Genomic DNA, 14,945 nt, shown 5'->3' with positions numbered 1-14,945 from the left:
GTAGACCAGGCTGGCCTCAAACTCAGAAATCCGCCTGCCTCTGCCTCCCAAGTGCTGGGATTAAAGGCGTGCGCCACCACACCTGGCGCCTTTTTGCAATATTAAAAGAAAATGTGTGCTTGCTGTCTCCTAAAGATTAAGGGGCTGGGGTCACAGGGTTCATAGGATAATCAAAAGGAAGTAAATGACTGGATTGATATGTAAAATAAAAGACTGGGCTTATGATCTGCGGAAGATGAGCTATCCAGAGAAAGTTTTTAGAATACCAAGAGAAAAATTCTTGGAGAACTGTCTCAAGCAGAACAGAGAGAGAACTATCTGGAGATCTCCAGAGAAAGCAGGTCAGGGAGAAAGGGCAGAACAGAGAGAACAACATGGGCCACCGGCTTGGACCCACAGTTTGACTTCAAGTTATTTGTTTTCAGCACTCCCAAACACCCCTTTTCTCAGAACCCCTCTCTAAGCCAAGGCTGGCCCTTACCACTCTTTTCTTTTTTTCAGACATGGTTTCACTATGTAGCCCAGGGTGGCTTCTAACCCATCCAGAATTAAAGTTGTGTGCCGACACGGCCAACTCTCTCATCCTTTCTGTTTGGGGACATCCCCTGGAACAGAGGTTTGCTGGACAGATGGGGACTCACCGATGCTGTCTGTGGGTGGTGCCGGCTGAGATGCCAGCTGGCAGAGGTGACTGGCTGAGCTGGGTCCCGGGGTGGATGAGTCCTGAGGTGGAGAGGTACCACATGACCTGGAGGCAGGAGTGCCTGTAGGAAGATCATTCTGTGGAGAAAGAAAGGCCACGAGAGTCACCATATCGGGCCGAAGCCATCAGAGAGGATCGAGGGCACATGCTCAGTGGCCAGCCAATCTCTCAGACACTTGGTGGGCACACGGAGGAAAGCTGGGTGAGCCTGGGTCAGGGGTATACATACATCCTCAGGATTGTGGGTGTTAATTGGGTCCCCAGTAGAGGGTTCATGCATCGAGGTGGGGAGCCCTTGGGGACAGCAATTGTGTTACCAGTAGACAGCAGCAGCAAAGTGAGAGGCCGTTGGACTGGTAAAGTGGCTCAGCAAGTAAAGGTGATTTTAGCCGAGAGCTACACTCTGCATTCAATCCCCAAAACCCACACGGTAGAAGGAGGGAACGGACTCCCCAGAGTTGACTCTGACCTCCAAATGTACACTACAGCACTTGTGCACACACACACACACACACACACACACACACACACACACACACACCGTTTAAAAAAATTTTTTTTATTTGGTTTTTCAAGACAGGGTCTTTCTGTGTAGCTCTGGCTGTCCTGGAACTCACTCTGTAGCCCATTGCTGTCCTCAGATTCAGAGATCCTCCTGAGTGCCGTGATTAAAGACATACACCACCACCACCTGGCTTTAAAAAATGTTTTAATTTAGACATGGCCACATGTGGTGGTGCAACCTTTAATCCTAGTTCTCCGGAGCAGAGGTGGGTGGATCTCTGTGAGTTCTGGGCCAACCTGGTCTATATAGCAAGACCCTGTCTCAAAAAGCAATTAACAAAAATCATAGCTCCCAGAGCAATGGGACTATTGGCCCAAGAGGGGTCCTCAGTCCTAGGTGAAACATGTCGCCCACCTCTGTACCTCCCTAAGGGGAGCCCTGATAAAGAGGGCTGCCGGTCAAGCCTCTGCTTTTGGGGAGCATGTTTCATGAGACGGGGCTCAGGTAGCCAAGGCTAGCCCTGAACTGACTTTGCATTCTTGTTCTTCTGCCTCCAACCTCTCAGCGTTGGGCTGACATGTGCCACGACGGGGAGCCACCATGACTTCTGGCCTGTGTCTGTCGCCCACACAGGGTGACAGGTGACCCTCGTGGGCTGAGGGAGATGCCCTTGATGGCTTCCCCAGATGGCTAGAGTGGCTTTGCATCCCCAAGGTCTCTCTGAGTGGGGAGGAGTTTAGATAAAGTGGGAGCCCACGATGGCTGGCAGTTGTCATGGCAACCTGCAATTGGGGAGGCTTAGAAACCAGTCATCTGTGTCCCTGGGTAACTTGGGGGGACAGAGGGCCTGGGCAGGATGCAGGGTGGGAGCTAGGCTTCGGACTCTGCTGGATTCCAGGAGCACGTAACTCTGGTACCAAGTCTCAGACCAGCCAGGAGCCAGTGCTGACTCAATCCTATCTCTTGGCCTAGCTTGGTCAACTAGCTGCTTTAAAAATGTTTCCTGAGGCTCAGCAGAGTCTTGTGGGGGAAAAAAAAAGAGAGAGAGAGAGAGACAGAGAGAAGCCCAAAGAATCGAAAAATAAATAAAAGTCCTTTGTGGTAAGGGAATTTACCACAAAGGCAGAGGCAGGAGGGTTGGGATTCAGTGCCATCCTAGACTATATGAAGAGTTGGAGGCCAAGAAATATTGTCTCCCAAACAAAACAAAACCAAAAAACAACAAGCAAAACCAAACAAAACAAAAGCAAGCAAACAAAATGAATAAGAAAATGCAGATTGCCCTGGCCCGGCAGGCTCGCTCACTGAACTGCTTGCACCCTGGGACAAATAAAAGGAGCTTCAGGCACCCTGTTTTCCTTACCAGGGCTACATCTTTGCTTCTGGGGAGTGGTGAGCCCAAACTGGAGGCCAAGGAGGCTGGACTGTCTGTGAGGTCCCTGCGGGCAGGAATGCAGAGGGGCGCCTTCCCACAAGGGGTGGTCACAGGGCTGGGGGGCTCTGATGGTTGGTCCTGAATTCAAGAAGGTGACATTGGGTTGGGGACCAGTGAAGCAGGAAAGACTCCCACAGCTGCCATGTGGCCCCCACCTCATGGAGACTGGGAGCCTCTGCGGTGGGGCGCGGCCTCTTCCATCGTCCTGTGGGCCTCAGTTTCCCCACCTGTGCTGTAACAGGCATTCCAGAGTCCTCCAGACTGCCTGCCCCACATGTTCCCCATTCTGGGTGGACCAGAGACAGCCAGGAATTTCTTCCCTCCATCCCCCTCCCTTGCCCAACCCCCACCGTCTCACCTCATCCACTACCAGGTTATAGTCACTCTTGTCTTCCTCACTGTCCTAGGAGAAGACAGAGAACACAAAACCTCAGTCACACCCATGCCCAGCCCTCTCCCTGTCTGTCTAGGGGGCTCTGACCCACCCCCAGTCTCGACACAGCACACACCCCCACTCCAGTCTCACTGCCTTCAGGGAACTTGACCACCCACTGCCTCTACTCTATAGCCTTCTGTGGCTCCCACTGTCCTCTAGAGGGACACCAGGTTCCATCTTCATTCCCAGATGTCATCCTGATTCCTGACCCAACAGCAGGAGGGACCAGGCAGCAGGGGCCACAGGTGCCGCCACCTGAATTGAATTCTGCAGACTTGCCACCTCCCAGTTCCCTCCAAAGCGTACTTTCCCTTGTGCTCTGAGCATGGTGCCCAGGGTCTCTTGGAAGCTCTCTGTCCCCGAGTCATGTCCCTACACCCTCACTGTGGGACTCTATGCAGGCGCTCAGCTCACAGTGGAAATATAATATCAAAACAGCTGCATGGCCCCTAGGCTTCAAACCCTTAGCAGTGAAGTCTGGTGAGACAAAGAACTCAGAAATTTGCCTGCCTCTTCCTCCCAAGTGCTGGGATTAAAGGTGTGCGCCACCACACCCGGCCAAAGTGTCTTTTAATTAGCAGGCACTCCACAGACTCTGGGAGGCTATAGAAGTGAATGTCATGGACGCAGTTCCTATGGCTCTGACCAGGGCCAGTCCGTGTCCACCCCAGCCTTCTGCTTCTCTCTCCCAAACTCACATAAGGCCCTGACAGGTCCTTGTCTCCAGTTCTCTGCTGTTTCCCATTGCCGCCTCGGCTGCTGGGATGGTCCTCTTCCACCAGACTCTCAGGGGGAGATGGGGAAGAACTCTACAAGAAAGGGTGTAAGGTGGGTTCCCACACTACATTCTTGTCTGGCCAACACTGGTCCTCATTTGGGGATCCTAGGTGGGGGGGCACACTCCTGACCATGCCCCCAGCCCCTCACTGGGGATTCTAGGATTCTAGGCAGGGCTCTGCTAAATTCTCTGCCTCTGTAAGCTAATAGTGTACTGATCTATTGTACAGATGGGAAAACTGAGTCCTATGAAAATGCATTACAGTGAGACTTGTAACCCACCAAAAACTCACAGCCAACCCCTTGAGAGTGGGGGATGGGAGCTCTCAGCTGAGCAAGAAGTCTGCCTGTGTGAGGGGATCCAGGCAGGACTTGCTGAGGCACACCCATTATAGCAGAATTTAAGACACTGAGGCAGAAGGACTGTCCTAAATTCAATGTAGATGGGCTACAAAGCAAGACCATGCCTCAAATTAAATAAACCTTAGCTGGCTTGGTGGTTCTAATGTCAGAATCCAAGAGGCAGGAGGATCTCTGTGAGTGAGACCCTGTCTCATAAAATAACAGTGCTCATATCTCATTCACCAGGCCCTGAGTTCTAGCCCTGGCACCCTGTACATGGGATGTGGTGGCGCTGGTGTCCTCGCAGCACCCAGGTAGTGAAGGCTGGGGACAGGCCACACCCCCAATCCCCTAGCCTACTTGAACACAAGCAGGTTCTCACAGCGGGCACTCACCCTGCTGGCAGCTCTGTCCACTGCAGATGGCGGGCAGGAAACAGATGATTAGGGGTCAGTGGGGGAACAGCTCCTTCCCGGTCAGAACCCGACCTCCCACATCCCAGGGAGATGCCTCTGCAGAAACAGCTAGTGTGTTCCCAAGGACAAACAGCACGAAAATTGAACCCCACAGCTGCAGCCCCTACTAGCTGTCCCACTCCCACCAGCACTGGGTTGCCCACTCACCTCTGGACCCCTCGGCGTCCACACCCACACGGTCTTCCTTTACAGCAGCCACCAGCTGGGCCTGCGCAGCCAGCGCCCCAGATAGGGCCAGCAGCCCAGTGGCCCCAGCACCCACCAGGCCGGCTGGGCGCGGGGTGAGAGGCACAGGGGGTGCGTGGGACAGCGGCTGGAGCTGATTCTGCTGCTGAATGGGGAGAGGATGGCCAGGGGGAGGCGGGCGGCGGGGACAGGGTGTACAGAGGGTGAATGCTGAGTGCAGGGAGGGTAGCACCCACTATGTGCCTGGGCTGGGAGCAGGATGTCCCCTAAGACCGACCGGCTGGGACGACTTACCCCCAGGAGGCTGTTCAGTTCCCCCACGGTCACCTGCTTGGCTCGGTCTACAGCCTGGAGCACCTGCTGCTGATGCTAGGGCCAAAGGGGACGTGGGCACTGAGCCACAGGCTGTGCAGTCCAAGTCGTCTGTCTGTCTGTCTGTCTGCCTGTCTGTCTGTCTGTCTGTCTGTCTATGTGTATTTCTGCATGTGGAGGGTGGAGGTAGGTGCTGCTGCTGTCTCTCACCTTGTTTTGAGGTGGGTCTCACAGCCCGACTGGAATCTAGCCAGTAGCCCCAGGATCTCCTGTCTCTGTCTCCCCTGCTGCAGTTACAGGCAAGGAACACCACACCTCACTTTTCCTGGTTGCCGGGGATTTGAGCTCAGGTCCTCATGCTTGTGGGACACCTTCCCCAGCCCCTCTCTGACTACTTAACTGATACTTCAGAGACCTGGCCTCCCAGGCTCTGGGGCCACAGTTCCAGGACGTGCTTTGTGGGGCCTAGTGGACCCCGAGAGCTGCTGGGCAGCGTCCCAGCCTCTAACCACTTGCTAGGAGCTCCTTGTGACGCCACACTCTGTCCGCATAGACAGTGTGTCATGAATAAGCACCACATACAAAATAAAATACCTGTATTCCAAGCACCCACATGCCAGGTGCCCATATACCAAGTACCCACATGCCAAGTATTCATACACTAAGCACCTATATGCCAAGTACTCATAAACCAAGCACCCACATGCCAAGTACCCACCTCAGAATGTGCAGCCAGCCTGGAGTTGGGCATGCAGGTCAGGAGAGGACCCACCCAGCATGCTTATCTCCAGCACAACAACATTAAATATGGATGGATTCAATAAACTTGAGCACACATGGCTGGTGGCCTCACTGTGAGATGATCTGTCACCCACTCTCAGGGGAAAGGCAGCAGGTCCCACAGAAAAGCTGAGGTTGCTGACTGTGTGGGGTACCCAGTGTGCCCACCCTGAGGTGGGACCTGCCCATGTCTCTGGAGGAACATCTCCACACAGAAGTGGCAATGGCCAACACCAAGGTCCTGTGGTCGGCAGGAGCAAGGCAGGCCACAGCGCTGGCTGATGTTGCAGGAGCTAGTCACACCAGTGGGTCAGCCTCTGTCTGTACTGATGCTGTTTTCAAAATCACTGTCCTAAAAATGCCTAACAAAACTTGCTGATCGGAGCCATCTCAGGCACAAGGGTCAGCAACAGGAAGCTCATTCACAGGGCTGTGTGGCTTTCCCCACCATCTGTCTCTGGAACTTTCCAACTCCCTTACCTGAAGCTCTGGCCCTGCTCTCCCCAGCCCCATTCACCCACAGTCCCACTTCCTGGCCCTGGATTTGATAACTTCAGAGTTCTTGGGAATGGAAACCTGCAGAGTGCCCTGTGTGTGCCCTGGCTCACCAAGAGTCACCCTGTAAGATTAGTCCCATAATTGCTCACCTAACTCTCAGGACACCCTAACCAGTAGGTAAGCACAGAAAGGCATGTGTCTTGCCTAAGGACACAAAGTCAGAACCTGTACCAGCAGACCTGGCTGCAGGATGTAAGCCATGGGTACAGGAGCACCCCCAGCTAGCCCCATCCAGAGCAGAGAGCCAGGGCTAGAGAAATGTCAGTAAAGTGCTTGTCATGGGAACATAGGGACGTGAGTTTGATTCCCCAGAAACACTGAAAAATAGCCAGGCATAGAAGTGTGTGTGTGGTTCTAGCACCGGTGAGGAGACAGAAAGACCCTGGGACTCGCTGACCAGACAGCATTACCAACCACTTCCAAGCCAGTCAGAGTCCCTGCCTATTTAGAGGGGGTGGGGTGGCAAGATGGTTCAGCAGGTAAAGATATTGCAGTCAAGCCAACAACAACCTTAGTTCAAACCACATAGTACAAGGAGAGGACCCATTCCTACAAGTTGACCTCTGGCCTCCACATGTCTGCTATGGCCCATGCACCTCCTCCTCCCCCAAAATAAATTATGGGTTGGCTCAGTGGCTAAGAGCTCTGGCTGCTCTCTCAAGGGACCAGGGTTCGATTCCTGGCACCCACATGATGGCTCACAACCCATCTGTAACTCCAATTCCAGAGGACACAACGCCCTCCTCTGGTCTCTGAGGGTACTGCACACATATGGTACACACATGCAGACAAAACACCTGTACATATAAAGTTAAATAAATGCATAAAAGTGTAATAAAACAAACAAAGGAGAATGGCACCTTGGGAAGCGCACACACCAAGGCTGACCTCTGACTCGGCTGATCTCTGGCCTCATGCACACGCACGGACATATGAAGAGCAGAAAGCCCTTGGTCCTCACCCTCAGCCAGTGTCTTCCCTAGGCCCAGAACATCCTCCCTGTCCCCAAGACTCTGCACACTCACCTCCTGAGTGAGGAACGGGACCATCTGGGCACAGATTGCACTGAGGCGCTTCACAATCTCAGCCTGGTAGAGAAGCAACAAGCTGAATGGCACTGGAGGGGGACAGTCACCTCCACCATCCAGCCCCCAGCACTGAAGGGGACAGTCACCTCCACCATCCAGCCCCCAGCTGGACTGAGCATTCGTGGAGCTGACTGGCTAGGGAGTCAGGTCCTGCAAGTCTGCGATACCTCCCCACCGTCCTACAAAGCCCTCAGAGACGCAAACATAGATGAACCAGATACCCAAGGCAGCACTGTGGCCATTCCCTAAGGCCCTGGAAACCTGTGTGAAAAGGTGTGTGTTTGTCTGGCCTGACCCAGCTCTTCTGCAGGTCTTTGGGGCTGTTCTGTGGTTGCCTCTGACTCCCTCCCAGGCCTGTGTCCTCCGCCAGGTAAGGACACATCAGCACCAAGTCCCGCAGAAACCCGGGGAAGCAAATGGCAGGTGAGGCTCACTCAGCGAGTGTCTACCTGCACAGAAGGGAGCCTAGAGTAGGGCTCCAGCACAAACCATGAGTGTTCGGGGCAGAGCCTATAAATCTACTCATCAGCAGATCTCTGAACCCTCAGAACCTCCTAGAGCCACTTTGGGGACCCTAACACCACATGCTGGAGTCTCAGAAGCCCATGGGATCAACCATGCAACTCCAAATGCTATCTCAGAACCTCGAGTCCTTGGAACTGTCAGTTATCTCAGAACCTTCAGGGCTATCTCAGATTCTTGAACCCTCAGAACCTTCAGGGCTATCTCAAATCTCAGATCTACTCAGAACCTTTGGGACGACCACCTGAGATGTGGATGAGCTTGGCCCCTTCCCGAAGACACCTGTACCCCACATGGTCACCTGTTTATGCATTTCAATGTTGAGTCCGTAGGACATCTCGTAGTACTGCAAAGGAGACAGTCTTGGTCAGTGTGGACAGCTGGTGCCACCCTGGGGACACTGATAGGGGTGCAGCCTCGAGGGGGGGGTACGAATATCAGGGCAAGACTCAAACACCCTGAGCCCCACAGAGACCCAGACTGAGAACCCACAAGATGGATCACAGTGGGGCTCAGAGAGATAGGACAAGCAGGCAGTCCCCCAAACGGGGGGGGGGGACCCACAGAATAGTGCCTGATACCCCAGCCTGCCCTTTTTAGGGAGGACATGGAGATGGGCAGAACGGGCAAGTCCCCCTTACCATCACATAATGCCTTTGCATTTCTGTCTTCTCGCTGGCCAGCTTCTCGCACTCCAGCTTGAGGCTGGGCAGGAAGAATAGACAAAAATGGGGGTTGACTTGCCACACCCCACATGGGTCAGTTTCCACAGTGACAGGCAGAAGCTGCTGGCTCCCCACTCCCATAGAAATTGTTCCCAGTCCCCTTGAGCCCAGGTCTACTCCTGGGATCAAAATAAGAGGGAAGGCTTTCCCAGAATCTGCTCATCTCACAAGCTTCTTCTGGGCACCACCTCCACCAGAAAGCCCTCCAGTAGGCCCAATGAGCTCCGCCCCTTGTCCTAGAAGCCACGCCCCTCCAAGAGGCCCCGCTCACCCCCATGGGGCTTCCCAGGGCCCAGAACTAGGACCCCCTCACCTGTGGTACTGAGCTTGGAGAAACTGGAATTCCTCTTTGATCCGGTCACAGATTTCCAGGACTGAGAACTTGAAAGGCTGGCCAGACTGCAGCGGGGTCTGAGGGGGAGAGTGAGGAAGGACACTAGGGTGAGTTCCAGGGCAACAGCAGGCAGGAGTCCCCTCCCTGGTCCACCTCCTGCAGCCAGAGATGGGAGTCTCCGTACTCACCGGATGCCTTCCCTGGGGGTACATCCTGCTGATGGATGGGTGAGAGAAGGGACCCCCAGCTTCTTGGAGGCTTGGGGATGTGGCAAAGGGACGCTGGGGTGCAGAGGTGGCGCTGGGGAGAGAATTGGATGCGGGGAGGAGCAGGCAGTAGAATTTGGGGTGCTAAGCTAGAGCTGGGGTACAAGGAGACTGAGACTGGAAAAGCTAGGAGAGAAGCCGGAGCTGGGGGAGGGATTTTTACGCAAAGAAAGAGCAGCCAGGGAGAGCCTGTCGGGGCAGGGGACCAGGACCCTGCGCTGCGCCCACCTCCAGCCAGCGCGTCCCGGGTTGTACAGCCCAGGGGCAGCTGCAGTCAGCGCCGCAGGTCCGTGGCCGCCGCCCGGGGTCGGCGCTGGTGGCCTCAGTGGCTGCGGAGCCGCCTCCCTCCGCGGGGCTCGGCTGGGAGCCGCGGGCGGGACCCGCCTTAAGGTGGCACCGCCGCCCCCGCCTGCTCTGCTTCTTCGGTTCCAAGACCCGCTGGGGAAACTGAGGCTTGGGTTCAATCCTAGTGTTCCCGCCCCACCCCCACTCAAAAAAGGGGATGGGGAGAGAAATTAGGGAAAAAAATCTCTGTGCGCGCTTCCGGAGCCCTGGGGGCTGCAAGTAGCTTCTCTGGGACAGCGACACTGTGCCCTTATGAAGGATAAACATCCCCAAAATCGAAAGAGAGATACACACCTGTCCCAGGAAGGGCAAACCCAGGCTATGCTTGTCAACCAATGCTGCCCCACTCTGGAGAGATCCAGGACAGAGCCCAGGGCAGCTTGGTCAGGCTCAGAGCCCACTACAGACTTGCATGCTAGTGCCACCACCAGCCAACTGGGTGGCCTCCTCTATCCACATTGGGCTCCTAAAGGGCCAGACTCCTTAAACTTAGTGCATAGAACTCTGTGTATCTTGAACCGGAACACTAGAAAATCTTCTGCAGGGGCTCCACCACTGACCCCGCCCCTAGACCTTCACTGGGGGATTCTAGGTAGCAGCTCTACCTCTGACCACACCCCCAGCTCTTCACTGAGGGATTCTAGGCAGGAGCCACCCATGACCACGCCCCCAGTCCCTCACTAGGGATTAGGGACTCCACTCTTTTTTGTTTGTTTTTTTAAAGATTTATTTATTTATTATATGTAAGTACACTGTAGCTGTCTTCAGACACTCCAGAAGAGGGAGTCAGATCTTGTTACGGATGGTTATGAGCCACCATGTGGTTGCTGGGATTTGAACTCCGGACCTTCGAAAGAGCAGTCGGGTGCTCTTACCCACTGAACCATCTCACCAGCCCGGGGACTCCACTCTTGACCACACCCCCAGCCCCTTTTACTTTTGGAGGCAAGGCCTTGCTAAGTTGCCCCTGCAAAGCTTGAGCTTGGAATTCTCAGTCCCTGTAGTAGCTGGGACAACGGCCTCTGTGTGCCATCAGGCCACCTCCTACATCCCAGAGCTGAGAAGCCACCTGTCACCATGGAAACCCCCCTCCCCCCAGGAATCATCCTTTGTTTCCAACACTGGCAAGACTAGACAGCTCTTTATCTTATTTTATGTAGAAGAAACCTCAGAAGAGGAAGGTGGGGGCCCATGCCTTTAATCCCAGCACTTGAAATGCAGAGGCAGGCCGATCTCTCTGAGTTTCAGGCCAGCTTGGTCTACTGCAGGGGTTTGCCTATGCGTGGCCCAGGGAATGGCACTATTTGGAGGTGTGGCCTTGTTGGAGTAGGTGTGGTCTTGTTGGAGGAAGTATGTCACTGTGGGAGTGGGCTTTGAAGCTCTGCCAAGTGCATTAGTCAGATTTCTTCTAGTGGCCTTCAGAGGAAGACACATCTCTCTGCTCCTCCTGCACCATGCCTGCCTGGAGGCCTTGATGCACCTGTCTCGATGATTATGGACTGACCCTCTGACACTGTAAGCCAGCCCCAGTTGCCTTGGTCATGGTGTCTGTTTACAGCAGTAAAATCTTAACTAAGATATATCTACAGAGCAAGTTTCAGGACAGCCAGGTTCTACACAGAGAAACCTTGTCTCAGGGAGGAAAAACAAAACAAAACAAAACAAACAAACAAAAAAAAAAAACAAGGAAAGCAACCTGAGCTCTGTCTGGTCCATCATTAAATCAATCAATAAATGTATGCCTGGTGCTACTGTGAACTACTAAGCACTGGGAAACGGTGGGCAACAATCATGGGGGAAAGACCTCACATCCACATTAACGTTTGGATCTCTGTGGGCAGCTCAGTCAACTACAGAGGACAGGGGCCTTTATGAGACTCGCGCGCGGGTCAGTGCTCTACAGCAGGAGGATAGTAGCTGAAAACCTAGGACTTCCAGGATAAAAGGACAGAATGGAGCTCTCTCCGATCAGACTCTGGGAGATGAGCCACAGAGCAGCCAAGATCGCAGCTGGCTGGTCAGGAGCTGTATGAAAAGTAACAACTTAGACAAGCGATGACAGAGTAGCAAACATGAGCCACTGCGACCATATGTGCGGGAGTGCGCTCAGTAAGGTTAACATTGTAGATGGAACTTTACAAAGTCTGGGGGCCCAGAAAGTGACAGTAAGAAAGACCTTGACATTTAGCCCTCTGAGAATGAGTGTTCAGTAACTCCTTGGAGCATCTGCCTAGAATCTCCCAGAGAGGGGGCTGAGAGCTTGGTCAAGGGTGGAGCCCAGCCTAGAATCTTCCAGCGAGGGGGCTAGGGGCGTGGTTAGTAGTGGAGCCCCCCCTCACCCCAGTCTCCACCCTAGCATCCCCTAGTAAGTGGCTGGAGCCATGGCCAGGGGTGGAGCACTCTCAGTATCTGGACAGCCATGTTCTCCAGCATCCTAGGCGTTGCCCAGCCTTAAGACTTTCGCAGACGCTGTATAAGGTGCAGGTCTGTTCTTTCCGGTCCTGGCCACTCATCTTCTCCCTGCAGAGGCCTGTGCTGGTGCCTTGAAGCGCCTCCCAGCACCTGCTACTAGGAACTCAATACGCAGGCATCTTACTCCTCAGCCCTAGTTTCTGCTTTACTGTTTACTCATCATTTTTTTCCTTGCAGACCAAGGAACACACCTGGCTCCCGGGAAGTCTGAGAAAACAAGTGTCCCACAAGCTGTCCCCAGGCCCCAGCGGTTCCTGATTCCCAGCTTTTGTTGTCTGAGAACTGATCCCCAGAGGCCCCGGGACCCCAGAATCTCCTCTCCCTGAGCCATCTCCTTTGCCAACCCTCCCCATCTCTCCAAATCAAGCTTGCTAGATTGGTTGCGTTTCCAAATCTAACCCAGGCTGGTCTCATCTGGGGAGTCAGGGTCGCACTGTGTCACACTGCCAAGTTTTGCTCAGACCAGCCCCGCCCCCATGTCCCACGCAGCACCCTTCCTGCTAGTGACCCTTAACCTCGGTTCTCTAAGCCTATACAATCTCCACTGGTTTCCTATTACCCGGAGGACGCATTCCCTCTTAGCATTATTTGTGCTGGCCACACCCTCTACCCTCCCCTGTTCAGGTACCCTGTCAAGATTGAATGACCTAATTTGGGTTCTCTGTTCCTGGAATCTCTTTTCCCCCTAAAGCTATCTCCATCTTGTTCTAAAATCAGTCCAAGGCCACCCGCTGCAACCTCCCTACAGAAGGCCAGCTGTGAAGGAACCCAAGGCCAAAGGGAGTCCCCTAGAGGGTGGGAGCTCCTGGAAGAGGGGGCCACTGCCCCTCTGTTGTGCGGCCTGGGAAGCCACAGCCTCTGAGCCTTCGTAGAATCAGAGGATATGATCTGGGGTTTCCTTTGGGACAACTTGAACCCCATCCCTGGAGTGCACAGACACCACACCCGAAGTGGAGAAGTGGGGAGCACCCTCAGCATTTCCCACCCTCCTGAGCCACTTTTTCCCATTCAGCCTGGTCCTGGATCCTCCACTTTGCAAAGTGGGGCTCAGCGCCTCAAAGTGCGCCCCTGCCTCAGTGCACACAGGCTCCGCGGTTCTGCGCTGTACAAATAAAAAACAGAAAAGGGGGAAAAGCTACTACTCGGAGCCGGGACTGCTCGGACCACCTTAAATCAGACTAGCCGCCCCACTGCCGAGGGACCCGTCTATCTCCTCCGTGGTTGGTCCGGTATGCCAGCCAATCAGCTCCCGAAGCTCCCACATGGGTCTCTGACGTCGCCAAAAGCTCTGGCCAATGAACGCTGGGTACCCTGTAGCCAATAGCAGGAGACGGTGGTCTGGGCTAGACCAATAGGAAAGCTCCCGGTGAGGCTGAGGCGTGCAGCTCCTCCTCCCCGACACCCCCTAACCCTCGTGAGTGGGGCCCCGCGTGGTGGTCCCTGAGGATCGTGGATCCCCTTTTAAAAGTAAAAGCCCCTTAAAGCTGACCGTGGAGGCGGATTCCTGGTATCCCAGCACTTGAGAAGCTGAGGCAGGAGGACCGTTGCGAGGTCGAGCCTAACATGGACTACTGCCTCAAAACATTTTATATTAAAAAAATAAAAATAAGTCCTTCGACTCGGTGGCTACCTTGCCAAGGCTCGGTAGCCAAAGCTTCCTTCGGCCTGTTTCAGAGATAGAGGCAAACTGAGGCAAAGAAGGCACCTTGGCCGCTTAGGGAATGGCTGCGATTTGATTTTTGTCCCAGCTAACTTCCCAAGCTTATTTCGTTTGACCCATTAGATCACAGGAGGGGGGGTGGAATGGATTTACAGGGAATTGGGAGGTTGGAGGTGCCGGGCGTGCCTCAATTTATCAGAGTGGACATTGCTATTGCGAGCAAGCATTCTGGACCGGAAAAACTACGCATCCCAGAAGCTCCCGCGCGCCGCATCTGCTCTGGCTGTCAATCAAAGTAACGTGGGTCCGCGCCCCCGCCCGCCGCTTCCCTCCTGCCAGCTCCCGCTCCCTCCCCACCGGCTCCCGGCCCGGCGCGGTATAATTACAGCCCATTGATCCGACCCGGGCCGGGAAAGCGACTCCCTCAGGGAGGCCAAAGCCTTTGGCTTCCGACAGCGCCAGCCTCCCCTTCCCCGCGCCCCCAGCTGAGCCACTGGGCCACCAGCCAGGCCGGTCCCCTCCTGCTGGCCAGGGCTCACGGGTGACCTCTGAGCCCCCAGTTCCCTGCCTAGCTTGGCAGGGGGGGGGGGAATCACGCACAGGAGCGCACACACAATCATTTTCTCCTTAAGATTACGGGGGAGCCACCCCCTCCCCGCAACTTAGTGCCTAGTTTTCCCATAGAATTGCCCCCTGCTGTGGCTTGGGCTAGGCTAATGAGAGGGCTCGGGAGGGAAGAAGCCCGGGACAGCCGAGCCTGGAGTCACAAAGCTGCTTAGAAAATTCCCAAGGCTTCCTAGATGGAGGTGTTTTATTCTCGGGCTCTGCAGAGGGCATAGGAGTTGGCTCATTAGAAATCCCGCTAACTAAACACTGGTCAAACTAAAATGGGGAGCTCTGACCTCTGACCTTGCTTGTGTGCCCCTGATTCAGCTTCTGACTATGACTGGGAGAAGTAGAAGAAGGGTGGGCTGCAGCTTGGCATGTGGGAAGCACCAGGGTTGGCTGAAGATGTAGGCAGTA

The 14,945-nt window shown here is 54.5% G+C and overlaps 1 protein-coding gene across 2 annotated transcripts in view; it reads right to left on the bottom strand.

The window, feature by feature from the left end:
- Nucleotides 1-9,665, bottom strand: part of Tle2 (TLE family member 2, transcriptional corepressor) — a 15,003-nt gene extending 5,338 nt beyond the window's left edge. The window contains exons 1-12 of one of the 2 annotated variants that reach the window (XM_029542202.1): nt 9,368-9,665; nt 9,159-9,256; nt 8,762-8,825; nt 8,422-8,466; nt 7,536-7,598; nt 5,155-5,229; nt 4,822-5,005; nt 4,594-4,613; nt 3,778-3,888; nt 3,002-3,046; nt 2,572-2,721; nt 642-780 (exon numbers count right to left, since the gene is read on the bottom strand). In XM_029542202.1, the coding sequence (XP_029398062.1) occupies nt 642-780; nt 2,572-2,721; nt 3,002-3,046; nt 3,778-3,888; nt 4,594-4,613; nt 4,822-5,005; nt 5,155-5,229; nt 7,536-7,598; nt 8,422-8,466; nt 8,762-8,825; nt 9,159-9,256; nt 9,368-9,391 (1,018 nt within the window). In that variant the 5' untranslated portion in view covers nt 9,392-9,665. The remainder of the gene's footprint in view (nt 1-641; nt 781-2,571; nt 2,722-3,001; nt 3,047-3,777; nt 3,889-4,593; nt 4,614-4,821; nt 5,006-5,154; nt 5,230-7,535; nt 7,599-8,421; nt 8,467-8,761; nt 8,826-9,158; nt 9,257-9,367) is intronic. The other variant, XM_021205839.2, reaches the window with a different exon arrangement.
- Nucleotides 9,666-14,945: the final 5,280 nt, after the last annotated feature.

The sequence above is a fragment of the Mus pahari genome, chromosome 9, assembly GCF_900095145.1.
Source record: "Mus pahari chromosome 9, PAHARI_EIJ_v1.1, whole genome shotgun sequence".
In the NCBI taxonomy this organism is placed as follows: domain Eukaryota; kingdom Metazoa; phylum Chordata; class Mammalia; order Rodentia; family Muridae; genus Mus; species Mus pahari.
This window is presented reverse-complemented; position numbering and strand designations above follow the sequence as displayed.